This window comes from Sebastes fasciatus, chromosome 9 (assembly GCF_043250625.1).
Source record: "Sebastes fasciatus isolate fSebFas1 chromosome 9, fSebFas1.pri, whole genome shotgun sequence".
In the NCBI taxonomy this organism is placed as follows: domain Eukaryota; kingdom Metazoa; phylum Chordata; class Actinopteri; order Perciformes; family Sebastidae; genus Sebastes; species Sebastes fasciatus.
Window position 1 is genome coordinate 15,570,401 of NC_133803.1, and position 24,155 is coordinate 15,594,555.

At 40.6% G+C, this 24,155-nt stretch overlaps 2 protein-coding genes across 3 annotated transcripts in view; one reads left to right on the top strand and one right to left on the bottom strand.

Annotated features, from left to right (window-relative positions):
• Positions 1-21,760, top strand: LOC141773992 (phytanoyl-CoA hydroxylase-interacting protein-like). The gene is made up of 5 exons (XM_074646240.1): positions 1-524; positions 11,908-12,104; positions 13,228-13,402; positions 15,960-16,077; positions 18,906-21,760. The coding sequence occupies exons 1-5, from the start codon at positions 419-421 to the stop codon at positions 19,444-19,446; spliced, it is 1,137 nt and encodes a 378-aa protein (XP_074502341.1). The 5' UTR covers positions 1-418; the 3' UTR covers positions 19,447-21,760.
• Positions 20,393-24,155, bottom strand: part of LOC141773991 (protein FAM13A-like) — a 26,647-nt gene continuing 22,884 nt past the window's right edge. For both annotated transcript variants that reach the window (XM_074646237.1, XM_074646239.1), the window contains 6 exons: positions 23,858-24,090; positions 23,665-23,748; positions 23,398-23,502; positions 22,938-23,152; positions 21,795-21,896; positions 20,393-21,366 (listed from right to left, as the gene is read on the bottom strand). In XM_074646237.1, coding sequence (XP_074502338.1) covers positions 21,240-21,366; positions 21,795-21,896; positions 22,938-23,152; positions 23,398-23,502; positions 23,665-23,748; positions 23,858-24,090 — 866 coding nt within the window. In that variant the 3' untranslated portion in view covers positions 20,393-21,239. The remainder of the gene's footprint in view (positions 21,367-21,794; positions 21,897-22,937; positions 23,153-23,397; positions 23,503-23,664; positions 23,749-23,857; positions 24,091-24,155) is intronic.

Genomic DNA, 24,155 nt, shown 5'->3' on the forward strand with positions numbered 1-24,155 from the left:
CGCTGAAGTATTCATGTTCAACAACAACACAGGCGCACACTTGTGGATCTGACGCGCTGCATGCACACGGGGAAAATAAGATAGAAACAGTTTGAGCTTCGTGCATTTTTTTTAAACGCATCTCTTTCTGGAGCTGCTATGCTTCACGTTGTTGCAAAAAACCTGAACTGGCTGCTTGTGCTGTGCGCGCCGGTGACGATTCCGCTGACGCGCCACTAGCCGCACCACCCAGGAGGAGACGGAGAGGAGAGGAGAGCTGTGTAGAGGACTGACTGACTGGAAACCGGTTTCTCTTTCTCTTTCTCCATTCTTGACGAACGTGTGAAGCCTTGCTTTTGGTGCAAGAACCCGTGGACGATATTTATAACGCTATTTAACCAGTCATCATCCACCAGGCTCTTCTTCTTCCTGCAGAGAGATGGAGGTACCGGGTTTGGCGCACAACCTCACCAGTCCATTAAGTCCCTGCGAGGGGATGATCAAGGACCTGAGCTTAGACGCCATCCAGTTATGCGAGCGAGATGGTAAGGAGAGAAAGGTTGTCTTTGCTCTTCACTGCGCATAATATCGGTGCATTATAATAGGCCCTATTGTTAATGTCAGCTTCTGCATTGCATTCTGCTTTTTATCTGTACCCTTATTGTGTGTCTGGAAGGCTATACGGGATGTTGCGCTTGTGCGTGTGTGGAATAGCTGAGTGCCTTAACAGTGGCATCAAGGTTTTGTTCATTCATATAAGAGAGAGGGGACTCTGCTCAAAAGAAACATGCAAACTGAACATGCATAGCTGAGGAAAACCATGTTAAAGTGTCTTTATTTCAGCACCACAGACATGGACAGAGATCAGCATGCAGCCACCCCGCCTATAACCGCTGCTGCTGATGGGCTTTTTGTCAAAGGAGTTGCCATAATCGATTTATTTGCACATATAGTGCATTGCATCCTGTACATTTTTATGATTGCAATTTTTTAATCTTATAAAACCATCCTCAACTTAAGAAAAACTCTCCTCCTGCTTTTCCATTTATAATTCATCAAAGTCATCCAGCTGCATCCATGCTGGATATAGTCTGGTTGACTTCTCTAAATTCAAAAGTTTTTTTTTTAGATATGTACCATCAAACAAAGCCAATTTGATTATAAATTTAGAAGGAATCTATAAGCTGTTTTTTTTTATAATGTCAAAACGGATGAGCAGTTTTTTACAGGAGCAGGCTGCATGGACCCTGATGTGAATTTAATGGTGGGGAGGGAAGAAAAAAAAGCAAGTCATCATCAGGAGAGAATGAGAGGCTCAAACATGGCTGCACCCACGTGTGTGTGCACAGGCGGTGCAGCCCTACACACCCATCAGTGCAATTACACACAACTGATTCCACATCTGATGCACAGGTCACAGAGATTTTAATTAAGATTGTAGATTAAGTCACATAGCCTACAGCGATGAAATGAGATCACACCTTTTTCACAGCCCAATGGGTTTAATTTCTTTTTTTTTTAGCTATACTAGATCTTTTTTGATATATCTGTAATTGGATTGGCGAGTTAGTGGAGTCAATGGTGTGCCTTCATTGAGCCTCCAAAGGACCCCCAGCATCTGACCACAGTGCAGTCTTTGTACCACCGCCTCATTCTCATCATCTGCCAGGGCTGCTCCTCATAATGTAATACAGCAGGACACAGTTTATATCCTCTTAGTGCTTTGTTGGCCTGATCCTAAAGCTGTAATTTCAATAATGGTATATAGGCTAGGGCTGGACTTCTCTCAACGGATCCTGTGCCAGCTTTGTGCTTCCTGCTGCAGGTTTGCTGGCCTTTTGCAGGCACAGCAGCCACTTTCCTATTTATCAAGTGGATTAACCAATGCAAATAGTGTCTGTGTGTCCTTGAGACACCCACATACACTCTGTTTATGGAGCAACACAGCAACAATGTCCACCTTCTGTGCAGATTGTGCAGGACAATAAGTGGTTGTCGTGTAGCAGTGTAGTTTTTAGAATTGTTAGTTCAGATAGTTCATGTACTGTAGGTGGTGTACTACTCAAATTATCATTTGTGCATTTTAAGTATCGTCACTACACAATGCATGCCAGCGCCATTATAATCTGCCCATATTGCCTATTAGATACCGTATGCACAGATTCACTAATTAGGATACTGTGGACTAGAGATGCACCAATCTGACTTTTTCATTCCTGGTACCAACAGCGATACCTGGGCTTTGGGTATCGGACGATACCGAGTACTGATCTGATACCAGTGTTTAATGAATAAGCAAGCTGTATGCCTCACTGTGTGGAAGTGACTGGGATCATTCTTTTATGTGTTAGGCAACATCAGACTTGACTTAAACATTGCTTTCTAACTTTGTAAAAGAAAATGTGACCAGTAAATACATAGATATATATATCTATTTAATTGTTCTTTATTAAAATAATAAATCGTACACCAAAAATTTGGTAAAAAATATCTTCAAAATTGACAGGAATTACAATTGAAGTGTAAACCTTTTTTTGTTTTGTTTTTTATATTATTTTCTGCATTTTCAAGCCTTTATTGATAGGACAGTGGACAGTTTAGAAAGGGGGTGAGAGAGAAGGGGCGACATGCGGAAATGGCCGCAGATTGGATTCGATACCCAGGCCGCCGCGGTTAGGACTCGACCTTGTTATATGGGCGCCCGCTCTACCTACTAAGCTATCAGGTTGCCTGGGTAAACCTTTTTAATGCAGCAACAAATTGGTCAAAACTTGAACAGGAATTGAAATTACAGTATCAAATGTATAAAGTATATAAACATAGAATTGAATTGAATAGATTAGCCCCATCGCCACCATATCCGATGCCGCTATTTGAATCCGTATCGGCCCGATATCCGATCCAGTATCGGTGCATCCCAACTGTAGGCAACATACTTCAGCTTCACGTGTAGGATACGGACCTTGCTATGCAGATGATCTGCTCTTTTCAGTCTGATCACTAAGATTTGGTTTTGACAGACACACAATGGACACAATATGTATGCTATAAATTGCAATCCAGTACTCCTGTATGAAATACTAAGTGAAGCTTGTGATGTTGAGAATGCTTTGTAGTGTTTCTGCTATTTTCACCAACCCCTGAATTTTGATGTAGCAGTTTCTCGCTTAAAATGACCTCCAGAAATACTGTCAACTTTGCACTTCCCCTGCCACTCCCTATGTAAATGACTGCATAGCCCAGGTTTCCAGCTTTCTTGGAAATGGACCGCTTTATTATCTGGTCAATGCGTATGTTTCCCAAGGACGGTATTCCTTTCAGCTCCACGTAGACTTCTAAATTTATCTCCTAAATCCATTAATATTTAATTGTCAGCATGAGAGGCTTTTGTGCCTACGCTGACCAAGCAAATGGAAATGCATACAGCTTCAGTAGGCCTACTGTCTGTAGGAACGAGCTCTCTCACACACACACTGAGGACTGTTCGAGCATTTCAATGCACAAAAGAAATGTTGTTTCAAGTTGTTTCTATGTGTCCCCGGTGTTAGAGGGGCTTTTGCAGCTTCAATGGTGCGGTTATGTGACGGGGTTGTGACTTGAATAAGTGTGGGGTAGGGAATGTTTTGCGAAGAGTGATGAGCAGTGGGTTACAGAAGCTGCTGGTGTGCGGATGTCTGGGGACAGACAGAAGTGCCTCCATGATGTTGTACTGGTTGCAAATTTGCCGCCAACCTCTGCGAGGCTGAATTGGACCACCATTTTGATTTTATATCCACAGTTAGTGCGTACTTAACAGTGTTGTGTATTATGAAATGCACACTGCATGTCTTGCAAGGCCTTTGTGCTGTGGCCGTCGACATAATTAAGTTGTCATGATGGATGGCTGCCATTTATGCAACCAAGCACTGTGTCTAAAATCTCTCTGCCCGAAATACTGTTGCTCAAGCTGTAACACCCCAAGTCTGGCAGTGTGTGCCCATGATGGATAGACTGACAGATAGACGGACGGATGGATAGATAGGAAACCTTCTGCTAAAGGTACCTTAACTTCACCAGCTTGAAAGTTCAAGTTGAAGAAAAAGCTCCCTCAGTGTTGAGCCTGCCAATTACTCGACAATGGCATTGTTTTCTTGAATGCAGTGCTGTAACACTTGAACAAAAGGCTTTACTTTTCAACACACTGAGAGGAAGTTTTGCAAGATTAAACAGGCAGTGGGAGAAATGATTGTGAAGGGGCCAAATGTTATGCATTTCAGATATTATAAAAAGATTTTTAATAGCCACAGCAATGTGGCTCTATGGCAGTGTTGATTGGTCAACCACTTGGGTCCAGACTGAAATGTCTCAACAACTGTTGAGTGGATTGCCATGATATTTGGTATAGATATCCATGGTCCCCAGAATATGAAGTCTCCTGGTTTTGGTGATCATCCCCTGACTTTTCCTTTAGCGCCACCATGAGGATGATATTTGTGGGTTTTTTGGGGGGGGGGTTTTGTCAAATGTCTCGACTACAATTTGATCAATTGATATGAAGTTTTGTACAGACATCCCCTCACATCGAATTGTATCCCTTCACTTTTCACCTAGTTCTATCATCAGTTCAATATTTTTTGGTTTATGACCAAATACCTAAAAAATGAGTGATATTACCATCAGCCTTAGTTTTCATTGTGCAAATGTTAGTGTGCTTACATGCCAAACTAAGATGCTGAACATGGTAAACACAATCAGTGTGTTAGCATGCTGACGTTAGCATTTAGCCCAAAGCACCGCTGTGTCCAAGAGAGTGCTCCAGGGATGACGTATTTTTGTAGACCAACCAGGAAGTTAGCATCACCTTGGGTTCCCTCGACAAAAAGCCAATGAGATTTTTCCATTGGGTTTTGGATTATTGCAGAAAGTAAGCTCTGTGGCAAACACACATTTATGATACTTACATGTTTTGTTAAGCAAGATCATCTTCACAAATTATCACCACTTTTATGATTTTTGAAGTGTAAATGCAATCGCCAGAAGTAAAAAGCTAACGTTAGGCTATAAATGAACTACACCACGGTCGCATGAGCGCGAGTATACACAACGGGGCCGTAAAGGTGGACGAGTCGCTGTGATGACGTTTAGTTGTCTCATTTAGCCACTTGTTAGCAACCGCCTTTTTTAAGACACGTAAAGATGTATTTTATGTCGTTGAAGATAAAACGTTAAAATCTCTTCAGCTTGTGTTAACCACAGACCTTATTTTAGGCATCTAACTAAAAACCCATTCAAAAAAACAAAACATTGACTTCCAGACAAGGGAACCGGAAGTGCTAAAATGCTAACTCATTTCTGGGTTTTAGGACTCATTCCTGTAGCACTCTATAGTACAGCCTCACAGAGCTGCCAGCATGGCCGTAGACTCTAGTCCTGTATAGAATGTAATCCTGTGATAACTTGTGTAGAGCTTATCCCATATGCTCCAAGATGATACAACAGCAGGACGTCCTTATGACGTACAACATCGCCTGAGTAAGCTGACATTTTAGTTTGGCCAATGTTCAGTGGGAGCAGTTGTGTACCATGACTGTGCTGGCAAGACTTTCAAGTACATATTATGCAGCCACTTATTGGCTGCATAATATATCCACTTGCAATTGACTTTACTGTGTCACATAGTTCTGAACATTCGTCGAGACTGATTGAAGAGCAGTCTGGCCCTCGAAATCCCCTTCAAACATTTATACTAGTTTTCTTTTTGTCTGTCTTTTACAATGCCTTGACTGCTGTTATATAAAATCCTTCTATACAAGATTCTATTCAAGCTAGTTGAAGGATTTTACATCAGCCTGTTGTTTGGAAATTCAAATTCTATGCAAATGAGAAATGATGACTCATCCTGGTTTTGGACAAGTTTAGAAAAACAGATCTGTCCTCCTTGAAGGTCTTCTTCATTTAATTAGTTTGTAAGAATAGGGAAGGCTCGATTCTGAACCTCTTAGAGTCCACTTTATCCCTGAAGGTTGCGTTATTAAAGTGTCTTTACTGGGTTTTTTGTTTGCTCTTCAGGGCCTTATTGATGTGCAAAAGGTGGACCACAGACTGTGCAAGCATTGTTTATGCTCTCTGTCTCAGTCTAGCCTGTGCATTGAGAGGAACAAAGGCGTGATTTTCAAAGGCTTACAAACATCGATGTCTAGTGAGTGTCTGTAGCACTGCTCATGTCTACAGTTCAATTTTAAACCTATCACTGCAATTTAAAAAGAAGGAGGCTCGTCTGTCTGAAGTGAGTGCAGTCAGAAACTATCAGTACTACCATCACCTGTCAATTCTTTTTGCACACAACACACCCGCCAACGATACTCTGCAGAATCATTTTTCAACATTAACCTTGACAGAAAGTTTTGAAATCAAGAAGCGTGGACCTTCAAATGGAGCACCATAGTCTCGCACGGTGGACAACAATCAGTGAGAGAGAATACGTTTACATTATGCGGGTGGCCTGAATGGAAATCAAATCACTTTCCTCTCACCGGTAAAGAGTTCTAACAAGTAATTCACGGTATCAAGCCAGGTGTGACTGGAACAAATCCTATCACAGAGAGCCATTAGGATGGCCCTACATATGCATGTTAACAAGATTTTTATTGATCCTTCTGCATCTGTTGCTATTCCACACTGTGGCATTTGACTGCATGCTGAGGCCAATACCCAATAAGGTCCATTTGATAGGGCTTAGCAGATTCATCAGAATAGGCTTTCCATCTTTTGAAATTGAATTATTTTGCTATAGGGCAGATACTTCTGCTCAAGCATGTATACGGTGCTCCTATGTCATCTTGAACCCTCTGTACATGCGTGCACAGCATGAGTAATCTGTGCTCCCTAAGCTCCTAAGCAAGGGCTCAAAAACTGACACACATTCTGCTTCATCATGATGAGGCAATCCTCCGCCTCCTGCACAGCATTATAATACAGCGCAATAAATAATAAGACAAGTTCATTACAGTATAATGGCTTCCATGGTAAATTATGACTCGACAAAATTAATATTACACTAGCAACCTTGATGCGAGCAGCGAGAGCCGAGGTACAATACTAGCGTATAAATTAAAGTCAGACTGAGGGTTTAGGCCTCCTGTGTGAGATTGTAAAAGGTTTGACTCTCTCCCTTACCGCCTGACCTTCATCCTGCTTGGCTTTCGTTCCTCCATCTTTCATCCCGCGCTCTCAGAGTCCCAGAGGATTCAGAGCGCAGCTTAGCACTGTGCCGGTCTATTTACCTGCTGGCAAGAGTAAACGGTACCCATTGTATTCATGAGTGTATTCAGATTCATATTTAGAGCCAGCAAGTTGTAGGTAATTCTATTTATGTATTTTGTAGGGCTGTCAATCGATTAAAATATTTAATCGCATGATTGTCCATAGTGAATCGCCGTTAATCGCAAATAAATCAAGCATTTTTGTATCTGTTCAAAATGTACCTTAAACGGAGATTTGTCAAGTCTTTAATACTCTTATGAACATGGGAGTGGGCAAACATGCTTAGTTTATGCTAATGTATGTATATATTTATTATTGGAAATTGATTAACAACACAAAACAATGACAAATATTGTCCAGAAACCCTCACAGGCATGTCTGTAAAAATGTAGTGTAAGTTTGGAGCATTATTTAGCCTCCTTCATGACAAGCAAGCATGACATGGCTGGTACCAAAGGATTCCTTAGGTTTTTTTAGTTTCATATGATACCAGTATCTTCACTTTACCTTTAAAACTTGATACAACCTAAAAATTGCAAGTCGCATTAATGCATCAAAAGAATTAGTGATGTTAAAACAAATTAGCGTTAACATTTTATTATCGTGTTAACTTTGACAGCTCAGTTTAGTATGTTGGCTCAATTTTTTTGTTTTGTTTTTATATTTTTTACCCCTTTTTTAAAACCCTAGAGAACATGAATAGTGGTGGTTGCAGATTTCTGTCTGTCCCATGAGCATTTCCTTTGATTTTTTCTCAGTAAACCTTCAAGCCTCCAGGGCTTGTTTTCCCAGATAACATCACTTTTAGCTCGACTGCGTAGCCTTAAGAGTATTATGTAAGCAATATCTGACTGCATTTGTAAAGCTCCACTGTGTCTGTGTAATGCCTCCATTTGCGGGTTAATTAGGAGAGGTATTAGAGTAAACGGGAGGGGAGCTAAATCAGCACTGTGGAGTCACAAGGAGCTTGGAGGGCAAAAAGACCTGCATGTTGACATTAACACTTGAAGGGCAAGGAAGTTACTCTGCTTCAGGCACTATATAACAACTGAGTTAGCAGGTTTTTCATCTTTGGTGTTTGTTTTTAGTTAGTGTTTCATACCATGTCATATACTGATGGTGTCCTGAAAGTGAGAATGTGAGATAGAATGAGTGCCCTGAAAACTTAAGATTTATGATCTATGATCAATGATAAATGCTTCTGATGAATCGGCACAAATGGCTGTCTGAAGTCGTAATACTTCCTATAAAATATGCAATAATGTCCACATTTGAAATACACTTGTACTGACTATTACTCAGCCTTTTTTAGGAACTCTGCAATTAAGCATTTTTGAAAACTATTTAACTTTCTTTGAGTATATTTCCCTCACACAGTATGTCAGAGAACGACAGCAAGCCTGGTGTTTTTCTTGTTTTTGTTAAAGGGCAGCAATATAAAGTGTTGTTACAGTGCTGACATCACCGTCTGGTTCGCGCTGACTTGCTAGAGCCGACAGAGGTCTGCTCCATCATGTCTGCTCTCAGGCTGAGTCAAACGTATCTGCTCAGTGGGGTTTAAGTATAATGAGATTGGCTTTAAATGTGGACCAGCAGCAGGATGAGATGTTTTAACAAATCAAAGCACAGAGGTGTAGGAGTGCCCGCATTACATTAGGTCTGAGAGCCAAGTGTAATGCAGTTAGGCTGAGGATGTAACTTCTGGCCTGTTTACATTTTTACACACTCAGGAATCCTCTTACCCCAAGTGCCATTAAAATCTAGTGTATGCCATGTGCAGTAAGTCCAGATAAAAAATCACATTTAAAGGGGAACTATGCCCATTTTTTTTAAATTCATGCATTTTATTCCTATGGTCTAAGACAGTCCAAAAAATATAAGTAAACATGAACAACTCTCTCCCAAATCCAAAAACTAGAGTGCTTAAACTCAAACCTGTGATGTCATAGGGTATAAAGTGAGGAAGTCCATAGACAGTGAATGGGGAGAGATTTTATAGATGACACTGAGAGCACCCAGGAGAATGATCTGAGAATATCTGGGTACATTTTCTGTTTCACAGCTGACAACACTACAATAGAATAAAGCTCATTTTGGTATAAAAAAAGAAACATTTTGTGGGTCCACAAAATCAGTTTCTTATTCATTGTCTATGGAGCAGCTCCAGACTTCACAAGTTTGAGACTTGCTTCTCTGGTTTCTGGCTTTGAGAGAGAGCAGCTCATGTTCACACATATTGAGTGAACTTTCCAAGGCCACTGACTGATTTACTGTGTGAAGATTTATATAAAAAAAAATCTCAAATCAAGTCATCAAAGTCATCTTTCCACACTAAATGCACAAGTGCATAAGATATATTAGCACGTAACAATAGGAGGTCTTTTCTTTTAGGTTAAAGAGGATTATTTTTGGTAATCAACTAGTTGTGATTAGGAATTAGCACAAAAATAAGCAGGGGGTCTGGTCTGATCTGGTGCTCAAAAAAATGTGTCTCTTGGGGATGTTATTTTAAAGACAGTGATAAGTCATGATTTGAAAAAAAAGAGCCACGCTTGGATAAAAGTGCAAGGCTACAGTCAAGGGCACGATACACATTGGGTGTTGGAATTACCTCCTGGTTTCCTAAAATTAATCAACCTACAAACGCTTCACTGTTCGAGTGTTGTGCGTAGGCGAGACAGGAGAGTCCACACAGCCCAATTATGGGATAACTCTTTTATGCAACCCTCTCTCAGCTGATGAGTGGAGATGGATGTTCCATGCTCCGCCGCTCCTGCCATTGTTTGCTCTCTATAGTGTCCAGCCGTGTTGTGCGCTACTCCCAAATTCTTGTGTTTTACGCACTCTCGTGTTTAGACCACGGAGTGTGCACAGAAAACCCATTGTTGCCATGCCAAGTGGGCGTCCCCGAGTGTGGCGCAAGGTCTATATTCATCCTAATTCTACAAAGCTCTCATTCAACCCTGTTTTGACATTTTCACTGTCCTCAGTGTGCACTTTGGGTCGTACGCCTTCGCTACATGTACAGTACATGTTGTGTTACTTAAGGGATCTGACTAATGCATGACATCTATGCCGCTCAGAGAAATGTAAGATTTATCAACTTATTTGATGGAAAACGATGTTGCAAAGGTCTCTCTGTTTAGGTCAAATAGGCTAGAAAAGGCTCATGTGTATTGCCTGCAGTGTGGTAGCTGAATTTTTTATATATCTTACTGTTGATTATAAATGGACCCATCTCTTCTGAGAGGAGAGGAGATTCAATCAGCAGCGTTTGAAATATTTAATGCCACGTATGTTCTGGAAAGCAAGACAGGTGTGTGAGTGTGTAGAGGGGCTGATGTGTTTCCATGGCAACATATATGGTAGTCAGCGACACAGTCAGTTGTGTGTGTGTGTGATATGGTGGATATACTACGGTTATTGCTGCCTGTGGAATAATTACTGAGAAAATGCAGTAGTATAGGAGGGTTATAGTAAGTAAGACAGAAGAGAAACAAAAGATATTTTGAAGGGCTGAATAAAAGGTTTAAAAGGTGTGTACTACTGACTTAAAATGGCCTATAGTTTCTCAGATTATAAAGATGTGATTTACAATCATAGACTGTATATAAGAAGTGGACGTAGTCACCGTGATGTCACCCATTGTTTTGTAGACTGCGGTTTTGAAGCCTCGAGTTCAGCATTTTGGCCGTCGGCATCATGTTTTTTTGCAACCAGAAGTGATACGAGAGGGTGCCACTAAGTACAACCAAACGCAAGACATTTTTAGGCCAAAATTTTGATATTCAATTTCATGAACTGAAAACACTTTGAAAGAGACAACTCCCAGACCAGAGAACCCCATGGTAGCCACGCCCTAAAGCATACCCTACTTTATCATCTATTTTACTCTAAATGGGACCATAATTTACAATCAGCATCATGATTGAAGAAGACTCGCTACTAGCGATTGAGACCATAAACTCATGTTTACAATGTTTACAGAGTTAATAAATCAAATGAGAAGTAGAGTAATTTTTTCATAGATTTCTATTCAATCAGACTTCTTTTTGCAACCAGAGGTTCGCCCCCTGCAGGCTATTAGAAAGAATGCAAGTTTAAGGCACTTCAGAATTAGCTTCACTTTTCAAACCCGGACGTAGCCCACTGCTCACAAGCAAACGCTTTGCTCACGAGCAAAGATTCAAAACTGATATTGTATCAAATTGAAATAACATTCACAGGCCAGAACACGATGTGTGTCGTCAAAGGAAATATGAACCATATCATTTTATTTTGGTATATATTGTTGTGCAGTCGCCTCGCAGCAAGAGCGTTCTGGGTTCAAACCCGCTGGCCGGCTGACGGCCTTCTATGTGGAGTTTACGTGTTCTACCCGTGTTAGCGTGTGTTTTCTCCGGCTTCCTCCCACAGTCCAGAGACATGCAAGTTAGGTTAATTGTTGACTCTAAATTGCCCGTAGGTGTGAATGTGAGTGTGAATGGTTGTCTGTCTCTATGTGTCAGCCCTGTGATAGTCTGGCGACCTGTCCAGGGTGTACCCCGCCTTCACCCAATGTCAGCTCAGATCAACACCCCCCGTGACCCTGAATAGGATAAGTGGTTACAGATAATGGATGGATATTGTTGTTCTATTTGACATTGATTTATATCAACGTTGCTCATTGTTTTTTCCTCTACACAGGAAGTAAATCCCAGGATGGCAGCATCTCCGAGCTGGAGGAGCTCCCTGTTCCTCAGAACATCAAGATCAGCAACATCACCTGCGACTCCTTCAAGATCTGCTGGGACATGGAGCCGCGCAGCAAGGAGCGCATCACACACTACTTCATTGACCTGAACAAGAAGGAGAACAAAAACTCAAACAAGTTCAAACACAAGGTAAACCTTGAATCAGCACAGATAAACTCCTTTTAAAGATAACATTGCGGAGAGATGACTCAACAAAAGGCCTCTCGTTGTAGTCTCACTGAATAGAATTTGCTGCGTTTCATAAATACGGAAGAAGTGTGTCAAGAATAAGAAGTGTTGTGTCAATGAATCAGTGTGTGAGAAAAATCACAATGAGCCTTGAGAGCACAAACTGGGCAATGTGCCATTATAAATCAAGTGAATAATTCTTTTGATCGTTATTTAGTCCTAAAACAAAAGTAATCTGACACATTTGAAGTCCTTCTGTACATTTTTCCTGGAGGAAGGTTCGCTTTTTTTCCCCAACTTCGTCGGCTGTAGAATATTGTGAGAATGAGGGCCATATTGATTTTTACTTCCGCACATATACGTTTGTACGCAGGTAAACGGACCATACAGTACTTTAGTGAATTAAAATGAAGTGTTAATAAATAATGTACATTTAAAAGTAATGCAAATTTTAAGGAACCTTTAACCTTTATTTAATGCTTGAGGAAAAAAGACTCGCTTCAAGGTGGTTTTGTTCAAAGACCCCACAGCGAGCCGTTGCTCCGAGCTCTAATAGGCACTCACACGGTTGAGGGTAATTTAACCAGCAGCAGGGCGACTGCAGCTCTTTCAGTGGACGGTCAGCCAATCTTACAGCCTTGTTTCATCAGCCTCCTTCCTTTTCTTCCTGCAGTCACTCCCTGGGCGATGTGCAGCTGAGTGTTTCTCCTCTTCCTCGCAGGCGACCCCGTACCAGTATTTTGATTTTGGTGTGCAGCAACAGTGTTGGTGGCTGAATGGGCTGACTCTGTTGCTAGGCAGGGGCTCCTGGTCCAATCAATGAGCTGCTAAGGCCCACTGAGGTTTGGGGAGGGGGGGTGAATAGTGTACAGGATAGTGTACATACATAAACAAAAGGGCAGCTACAGGTAAAAACTGCAGTCGGCCACCTACACGAAGTGTGTGCATGTGTGTGTTTACAAGCAAGTGTCTGCAAATCCTTGCTAGTGGTTGAAAGAAAGCCATAACTGGAGTTATCTCTTTCTGACTAATGTCCTCCTGTCATCATTCACCTCTTTTTCCATCCCTCCTTCCCTCCCTCCAGGATGTTCCTACAAAGCTGGTAGCCAAAGCAGTGCCCCTGCCCATGACGGTTCGGGGCCACTGGTTCCTGAGCCCGCGCACAGAGTACACCGTGGCCGTCCAGACCGCGTCAAAACAGCCCGACGGGGACTACGCCATCTCCGAGTGGAGCGAGATCATCGAGTTCTGCACCGCTGGTGAGCAATAGTCTGCTTACAGTACCATGAGTACATGTGTTTTCAGGATGTGTGACATCAGTGCTGCCTTTGGAAAACAGGATAGAGCACAATATGAGAGAGTGGAGGGAAAGATGGATGGAGAGATGGAGATGGAGGAGGGGAGGGTGAGGTAAGAGAAGGATTACAGGGAGGGGAGCTGTGCTGTATGTCTTCGGATGCAGAGGTCACCAAGTTCAACATCGCCGGCTAGTGGCTTAGAGTGGGGGAGGGGAGAAGGGGGAGGAGATGATGACATGGAAACTGGAGGGGGGGATGAGGAGCAGCAGCTGAGATGGGAGGAAGGAGAACAGGAAGGGGAAGAGTGTGTGTGATGAAGGTGTAGTAAGATAAATTGCTTAAGGAGGATGCTTAATGATGTTGTTGATCCTCTACATCTCAAGCAGGCTAAAGATGCTGTTGCTAAGACCTTCCATTCCAGTTTAATTGTTTAACTAGCATTTATTCAGTTCTATCTCACTGTCAACAGTACAAGGCTTAACTTATAATAGGCTCAAGGTAAAAGAAAAAAAAGGTAAAATATTGCTGATTGCATCACAATGACTACTGAGAAATCCACTTGAAATTAATAATCTCCTTAATAGTCTTCTTTCATTTTTGTTCAAGTAGGGCTGCACAATTAATCTTACATTAATCGCTATCACGATTTTGGCTGCCCACAATTAAATAAACATGATTGACTGTGATATTGACATCTAAAATGCTGCGCTCATAGAAAACTATGCTGCATAAATCAAACGCTTCAATCCATCAATCAGTTTCGAGCAGTCTATTTACCCGATTTTTTGACAGTCATACATTTATGTGCAGCCGCCACATGATGGTTTACGTCGGCACACAGCGGCACAGTCAATAACGTCACACAATATGTCGTCGGTGTGGAAGTTCTTCAGCGTGAGTGAAGAAGACATAAAGCTGCAATTTTTCACAACTGCAAGTCCAAAACAAGCCGTGGAGGAACAACCTTAAAACATTCGGAACTACTAACTTAATCAGACACATATTATATTGTAATTCGTTCCCGTGATGCTGCTCTGAGTAATCACAGTGACCAGCTCGTCTGCCGACAGCACGGAGCTGCAGAGCTCAGTTAATGGAGGTTCCATTGAGTTACATTATGCGTTCAAGCTCTACTCAGTAAAAATTGGGCCTGCACGATATGAAGAAAATCTGCGATGGATGTGTGATAACATTGTTCAATTTTGCAATGACGGTGTCACTTGCGTAAATAAACAAATATTGAAGTGTCCATATTAGATATACATATATTTTAAATATAACTTGGCTAAATGTTGTTTCTAGAGCAGCAACAATAATTTTAACAACAGCAAATGCACTATATAAACTCTATAATATCTCACTGGAAACAAACTAAAATGTTATTAAAATAAATGACAGTATATTCCTGACATCAACATACTGAGATAAGCTTAGAAAGACTGAAGAACACAGACATCAGTCAGTATCAGTCCTTCCTCCTGTCCTCTGATGATGTGAATCACTGCAGGTACCGCTGGTAGAGGGAGGGAGGGAGGGCGGGCTGCTCTGTCTCAGCCAGCTGATGTCATAACAGCGCATCACCGCTTCACGTCTTCTATTCCACCATGCACAATAAACTCCCCGGACACATACACTGCAACACGGCATACTAGAGGGAACTAAAGTCATTCACAACTCAACAAAATAACTTACACTTGTTGACAATGCGCTGTGCTGGATGAGAAACTGCGGACACAGCAGATTGAAAAATCGCTTTCCTACATGTTTAACCGTTTCATCATGTTTATGCATGTTGAACAGGTGTACTGATAAAGTACTGGCAAAGTTTTATTGCACTTACTTACAGTAACGAGCGTAGTTGTCGTCAACTCAACTCTCACCTGGTTCACTTCTCCGTCCCCACCGCCGCCTCTCTGATCAGCTGATTCACACACTGATGGCACAGCCTTCGGGAGCAATTTGTGGTTAAGTATCTTGCTCAAGGACACTTCGACAGGGGATCGAACCGCCGACCTTCCGATCGGTTGACGACCCACTCTACCTCTGAGTCACAGCCGCCCCCATAATCGTGCAGTCCTATGTTCAAGGTTCTCTTTTGCATGAAAGAGCAGGCAATTTTCCCCAAAGCGTCCTTGTCAGTGTGTTCAAGTGCTTGTAAAATAAATTGGAATGGAGGAAAAGAGCCTCTATCATTATGAAACTTTATTATATGCTTTGGAATAAATCCACACCCATTTGGCAGGCCAGCTTACATGGTGGTGGGTGAAAGGAGACTGTATTACAGGACTTAAATGCTGAGTCATTTCAAGCTATGAATATGAAGAAGTTAAGAATGAAAGGATCTCAGGGTCATCGAGGACACATGCACAGTTCATATTCCATCCTAGCCAGTGCACACAGTCTCTCTTGTTGATAATTAAAGAATTGAATTTCTACTAATGACATTTGTACACTGGTTTCCGATCCTCTGATGACAGCATATTCATTTTCACTGTGATATGTGTTGTCTGTTTTCCAGATTATTCCACAGTGCATCTAAACCAGCTTATGGAAAAGGCAGAGGTCATCGCCGGCCGGATGCTGCGTTTCTCCGTCTTCTACAGGAACCAGAATAAGGAGTACTTTGACCACGCCAGGTAGACGTTATTACTGAAATGTAGTGTATATTGTCTATAGTTTCATTTTGATCTTGTCTTTGATTTTGAATTAATGAGACCATTTATTCAAAATGGTCACGGTCAGTTTTTGGCTGTGTATGAATATGTTTGCATTGCTTTACTCCACTCTCTCCCTTAGATTTCTTCGCTGCTTAAATATCACTGGCAGGACTGTTTTGTTAATGTCAAATTTTCATCACATTGGATGATTAACGTGTGATTTATTACTCTTTAAAAAAAAAAATTAGATTTTTGTTGTTAACAATTTAGCTTATTGTCGTTGGCTATTGCTGTTATTTCTACATTTGTAGTTTAAAAGTCAGAGTCTGGGCTTTCTGAATGAGTTAACACATAGCCCCGGTGGCAAGCTTTCCACATTTTTAACAACAACAATTTAATTTTCACCTTTCCAGTCTCTAGCATTATGGGTAATGTAGTCTTTTATACAACATTTAGCATTTAGATATATTTGTGCTCTTATTGTTATGCTATTTTTTTATTATAGATTACAATAAAATACTGTATATTGTATTTAAATAAACAGTTTCTCATTAACTATTTTTATGTCCTGCCAATAACTATTTTCTTCAACATCACATTAAATTTCCAACTTTAGCTAGTATATCTCTTGCAACTTACAGACCTTAGAGCCTTGAGATGTTATTTGATGCTAATATGACCTTTAAACTAAGGTTGTGCTGCATTTAGTGTTAATATACTGCTGTGATAAGAATTCTGTGATGCTGATAGTAAATTACTGATAATGAGAAAATGGCAATACAATGAATCCATCCTAGGACTCTACTACATTTTTGTGTATCACTGCAGCACCTTTGCACCTGCAAACAGCATGATGACCATGTCATTTTGGGCTCATGTATTCCCTTCTAGAGAAACCTACTATACTATGACTTTTTTTTACTTTTCCACATACTATACTATAGCTTTTTTATGACATGCTATACTATGACTCATGGCTTTTATTGACAAAGTCATAGTATAGCCTGTCACAAAAATGTCATAGTATAGTATGTCACAAAAAATGGCATGAAAAAAGCCATAGTATGGTATGTCGAAAAAACTCATAAAAAAGCCATGGTATCGTGTGTCGAAACAAGTCCAAGAATAGTATATTGGAAAAAAGTAAGAAAAAAGTCATAGTATAGTATGTCATAAAAGTAATAAAAAGCCACAATATAGTATGTCGAAGAAAGTAATAAAAAGTCATAGTTTAGTATGTCAAAAAGTCATAGTATAATGTCGAAAAAAGTCATAAAAAGTAATAGTATAGTATGTTGAAAATGTCCTAAAAAGTCATAGTATCGTATGTCGAAAAAAGTCATAAAAACCCATATTGTAATATGTCGAAAAAAGTCATAGTATAGTATGTCGATAAGTCATTAAAAAGTCAGTATAGTACGTCGAATAAAAGTCATACAAATCCCATAGTGTAGTATTTTCAAAAAGTCATAAAATGTGATAGTAAAGCATGTCAAAGAAAGCAATAAAAAGTCATTGTATAGTATGACAAAGAAAGTAACACAAAGTCATAGTATAGTATGTAAAAAGACGTCAGAAAAAGCCTTAGTATAGAATGCTGAAAATGTCATTAAAAAAAATAGTATATGTCGAAAAAAGTCAGTATAGTATGTTGAATAAGTTATACAAATCCCATAGTATAGTATTGTCAAAAAGTCATAAAATGTCATAGTATAGCATGTCAAAGAAAGCAATAAAAAGTCATAGTATAGTATGTCACAAAAAACATAGTATAGTTAGTCATAAAAATGACAGTATGGTATGTCATGAAAATGTCATAGTATAGTACGTTATAAAATATGTCATAGTATAGTATTCCATAGAAATGTTATAGTATATATTGTCATAAATAAAACAACATTAAAATAGTATAGCCATAAAAATGATGTCTGTAAATAGTATGTCTTAAAAATACATTTAAAAAAAGTCATAGTATTTTGTCAAGTCTCCCGTAATGGTGACTTTTTGCCTCATTTTCTCTCCATGGTCTGACAAAGCCCGTTGTTTCTGTACTGAAGCTACAGCTCTTTTGTTGGAGCATTACAACATGACATCATCTAGACAGACCTCTCCCTCTGAGTTTGCATCTGCTTCTGTTAAACTGCTCCACCATGTGGGGAGTAACAGTACTGACATTACTTAATGAGGCCTCTGCTCCAGTGACCTGGGGTTGGAGCTGACTAATTCCATAATGCCCACAACAAAGCACCAATTATGGATATAATGACAACCTCTGGAGTGATAGCAGCGTAATTACAATTCATAGTTGGAGCTTCGGAGCTCAGATTTACTCTGTGAGGAAAAATATGCAGCTGCCACAGATTCAGTCATCGCTTTCAATATTCATCTGTTAATTCGTTTTCTGAAAGCTGCTTTTGTTTTCTAGCAATTCGTCATAATGATAAAGAAATGTTTCCTCGGAGCAGTTTTCTCTCTCTAAGGTTTCTGTGAGAAAAACTGGACTAAGCTAATGTCATTACTGTTCCAGAAATAGTGAAACTAGATATGTATTCCATTCAGTTCGCTCTGTTTGTGTTCATGAGACTCTGGCTGCATCTTTACACATTTAATCAGCTTCTCTCCCCATGTGTCACACTGGCTCTCAAACACTAATGATATTTTAATGAAACTTGATAAAGTGATGCTACTGCCTTCTGGAATTTCGCAAAATGACTGATTGGCTGAGGGGGGAAATACAAAAAACGCAGATCAAAACAATGTGCATGTTTGTTCACAGCCCAATTTCATTCTGTTTTTCTAAACTCCAGGGATGCGCAGGAGAACCGGATGCTGCAGTCAGTGAAAGACAACAGCGGCAGCCACGGCTCGCCCATCAGTGGCAAGCTGGAGGGCCTCTTCTTCAGCTGCAACACGGAGTTCAACACAGGTAAGCCTCCGCAAGACTCCCCGTACGGCCGCCAACGCTTCGAGGTCCCGGCCGACACGCTTTTCAACCAAGACACCAACCTGTACTTTGGAGACTTCTACTGCATGTACACGGCCTACCACTTCGTCATCGTGGTCCTGGCGCCGAAGGGCTCCGCGGGAGACGAGTTCTGCAAGCAGAGGCTTCCCGCGCTAGACATCACCGACAACCGCTTCCTCACCTGCAAGCAGGACGAAGAGGGAGGCAGCCTGACGTTTCACCACGCCCAGGACGTCATCCTGGAGGTGATCTACACAGAGCCCGTGGACCTGGCGTTAGGCACGGTGGCTGAGATCAGCGGGCACCAGCTGGGGAGTATGTCCACAGTAAACGCCAAGAAGGACCCCAGCTGCAAGACCTGCAACATCAGTGTGGGACGCTAAGAAGACGCAGAAGAATGTAGAAGGAGGACTAGAGGTGACTGACCTCTAAAACACACACAGGTACAGTCCACATGTACTGATGAAGCAGACCAACACATGCATGAAGCAGCAGATTTAGTAGGTTTCCCTCGACATGCACACCAACGTATCTGACACCGCTCTGTACTCTGAAGAGACCATCATTCCCAAAGAAGAGTGGAGAGAAAAAAGAGGAAGGTAAACTCTGACACCTGCACTGTTGTTCTCCTCATCTGAAAAGGGTTACCCTAAATGTTGAAAACATACATAAAGATATCCCACTTAAGGGACCACCAACAACACCGATCCATCCATCCTGCTAGTCGACAACACTGGCGTACTGACTTAAACCCTTTAACTGTACTAACAAACATGGGCTGCTTCAATTTCCCATTGATTACTTTAAACATTTGTCCCATATTTTGTTAATGACCGTTGCCTTGTTATTATTGATATGCTGATGACTGTCCACTGTCTGTGTGGACAAGCATTTTCTTGGTTCCAATTACTTTGTCGTTTTAGAAATGTTTTCTTCTCGTTCCACAGTAGACTATTTCAGACTTTTTTTTTTTTTTTACCTACTACTAGTGGCACAGATTGGTACTACAATATTCTAGGGCTGCAGCATCTACGGACATCTTTCTTTATACCAAAGGTATGAAAAACCAGACGTGAAACCGCTGTGAAATCTTAACACTACTAATGCAACAGCCTCTAAGATGTGTATTCACTAAGTCTTTGATGACCAAGTGTTTGTTAACCTTTAAAAAAAAAAAAAAAAAAAGCATGATGCAGCTCTGTGCAGCATGAGTTTTTCAGCAGAGTATGAACGCTATCAGTACCTCTACCATAGCAACCTTTTTCTGCAACAGTCGCTCTTATTTTATTGTAGTCTGTGGAAAGAAAGAAAGTAGAACCATAAACTGTGTTTAGCAGAATAAATGTGAAAAAATATTTATTTTTATTGATACATTCATATATAATCTATATATATATATATATATATATAGAAAGTTATATAAACCAGAAGTGCACAATGTCAAAAGCTCTGATCATTAACAACTGCATTTAGGGGGAATTAACTACTATACAGACAAACTGGGGGGGATAAACACTAATTTGACAGCAGATAGAACTTGCACTACAACGCCAACGTTCACGTATTTTCCAAGGTGAACATGTAAATTGGTCACAATTTATATCAACTATGAAATTCTTAATGCATATCATAGCACAATGTAGGACTAAAAAAAACAACTGACATGCACAAACACGACAGGATTGTCTCATTGATTGCATTTAAGCTTACAACTTTTTTTGCCAAGATAGCACTTTTTTTTTTTTAAATGCAGTTTCCACATATACATTTCCAAAAATAGTATTTTAGCGAGGAAAAAAAAAGCAAGTAACAATGTGCCATAATAAACATAGAGTAATCTTAAAATTACTAATATGTAACTAACATCAAATTGTTACAGCTCGTCATCCTTGACATAAGTTAGTGCTACATAAAATACACTTGCTACATGAGGTTGTAATAAGATGCGTCATTAATGACAACGGATGTGTTTTTGGGACAAAAAAAAAAAACTGCAGTTGTGCAGCATTTCATTAAGATTGTCACCAATTTCCATCAGTTTTTAGTCATGTACAGTAAAGTGCATCAACATAATGAGCATGGCATGAAACAAGACCAGACCCACCGTCTTCACAACCTGATTTTTTTTTCCAGAAATGATCGAACTGTTAAGATAAAAGTCCCACTGTGAGTTCACTCAACTGGTCTTGGTTGAGTGCTGTTGTTTACTGAGCAGGGCCTCCAGTAGACGGAGCTTCGCTTTGAGGTTCTTATACTGGCAGTACTCCTCCGCCATCGGCCCGCGGTCCTCCTTCTGACAAACCCTGTTAATACACGGAGGAAAAAAAAGAGATGCAAACAAAACTTCAGTAGTTTCAAAGAACCTGCAGCAGCTTCCATAACTGGTTGATAGTCCCTATGTTGCCTTACTCAGATAGCTTTGTACAGAGTGTAATGTAATCAAAAAACTTACTGTATTTACTTTGAAGGACTAACATGTACAGAACAAAAGGATGTGTACAGTTCAGAGCAAAACGTCCATCTCTTCGTCTCTTTCCTGAGCTCTCTGTGCTGTATTAACGTTAAGTGAGTGTGTATTACACTGTCGTACCATTACGATGGGATTTCTTTTGTGGATGTTTTTTTTTTTTCACAAGGCATTGTTGAAAACCAAATGTTCCAAGTTTATTAAAAGACAAAATAAAATTCAAAAGCCAAGTAGTTTGGATGTGCTGTGTTTGTAACCCTTTACCTGCCGGTCTGCGTGTAGAAATGGTCCTCAAACTCTCGGAGCGCTTGGTGAACCCTCCGCTTCTCTGATCGTGCCATCCTGAGGTGATCTAGTAATTCTGGTCTGTCGAGGAAGAATAAAAGAATTTCTTAGATTATTTAAATTGATGCTACGCAAAGGCTTCGTCCGCATACATACTCAATATGTGTGTACTATCGTTCAACATACTTTTGTGTGAATTAACCGTAGTGTGTATCTTTTCAGACGCACTGAGCTGTAATTTACGTCGTCACTTCCTGAGAGCCTCCTTGCCGGTTGGAGACGTGTAACCATGGTAACCCGTGCCAACCTCATGTGACCAAACAACGGTTTGGGCCAATCAAAGCCTGAATTAATTTAAAATATATATTACGCCTAGCAAAGTGAAATCTTAAACCTAACACTTAAATTGAAGCGTTATTGTTGTTGCAAAGCCGTCCGTCAACGTCCGTTATGAATGTTGTAGTCACTACGGCATTGCATTGTGGGATATTTATGCCACTGTATTATTTCACCGGAAATGGTATGCAATTCGCGTCCTATTGGTTTCATATAGGGCTGTCAAAGTTAACACCTTAACGCAAATTAATTTTAACGCCACTAATTTCTTTAACACAATCGATCTTCCGGAGGTTGTAGCGGGCTCAGTTTTAAAGCTAGAGTGAAGATACTGGTATCATATGAAACTAGAAAACTAACTAACCCTAACCTTAAGGAATGTCATTGTCGCAAAGGAGGCTAAATAACACTGACAGCTGTTGTTGCCTGTTGGGCTTGAGTTTGCCATGTTATGATTTGAGCATATTTTTTTATGCTAAATGCAGTACCTGTGAGGGTTTCTGGACAATATTAATCGTTGTTTTGTGTTAATTGATTTCCAATAATAAATATATACATATATTTGCATAAAGCAAGAACATTTGCCCACTCCCATGTTGATAAGAGTATTAAATACTTGACAAATCTCCCTTTAAGGTACATTTTGAACAGATAAAAAATGTGCGATTAAATATTTGAATCGATTGAAAGCCCTAGTTTCATACTAAGGTTTCGCACATACTAAAATATCGAGCGTACTAAATAATATGTTAGTGTGGAATTTCGAACGCAACTAAAAAACTGTACCTGGAAGCTTCATGTAGTGTTGCCATGGTGACGATCTGTGGCTGGAAACCCTTCACCTCCTCCAGCGGGGATACCAGAGGTGTTTCAGACGTTTCTAGGGAAGGCAGATGCAGCGACTCATCTGAAGACAAACACCTGGGCGATTGCAGTCGGAGTGGCTGCAGCCTGGGGCTTTGCTGTTTGGGACACTCTTCGTCAGAGCTCTCCTCTTCCTCCTATGTACGTACACACACACATACATACATACATACAGAGGGATCACTAATCTGTGGTAGTAAACCGAGAAACAGAGGGTGGCAATGCTTGTCGTGTAGCTCTCATATCTTGCCTCTAGAGGGCAACAGAGTGACACACTTCTGTATACCATGGTCAGTTTTATCCACATGAGTGAAATACTTTGTGTAGTTCAAGAAATCCCATCATTCTTTTATTTAAAAGTCAGTGTTAGATGTTTACTCACAATGGTCGTAATGACTGTTGCAGCAGAAGAAGAAAGCAGCAGCTGCTTGAGAAGACGGTACCGATCGTAGAAAGGTTTCATTAGAGTGCGCTCCTGCCTGTTACTCTGAAGACACATAACAGAAACCGCTTTGTTATTGTTGGTAATATATGACAAGAAAGAAAGCAAATCTCACGATGTAAGGAGAAGGAGATGATAACTAAATCAAGTTTCATCAAGTAAAAAAAAAAAGAGAGATAAACAGGGAATCATCCAGGCTGGTCTTACCGGTCGTCCGTGCAGATTCTCAAAGTAGAGCAAACACTTCTGCAGACTGGCCTTCTCCATAGTAATCTGGAAATGGGACATCTCCTGCACATAAAGGCACAGTGAAAACTGTTAACTGGTAATCCATCCAGTCCACAAATTTTATTCTTATTACAATATTTGTGTGTGGTGAAAGCATTTCTGCAATACCAACCTTAACGTTGTCAGGCAGGCCCAGCTCTCTACGTCTTTCCTTCAGTCTGTTGGTTATCATGTTGACCGTTTCCTCCACATTTGGCTTTGTGTTGCTGTTGTTCCGTTGCTGTAGCTCAGTCCCTGTTAGTGCTGCCTCCCTCTGGTTTATGTTGGTCCTGCATGTTTCAACTGATGGGTTTGAGTCTCCCTGCCCCGTCAGACCCCCTTCTGCTGATTGTCGCAGCTTCAGCTCTAAAAAAGAGAAAAGCGGTTCAGAAAAATGTGGTATGAGAACAGGGACCATGTGAATGGAAAAT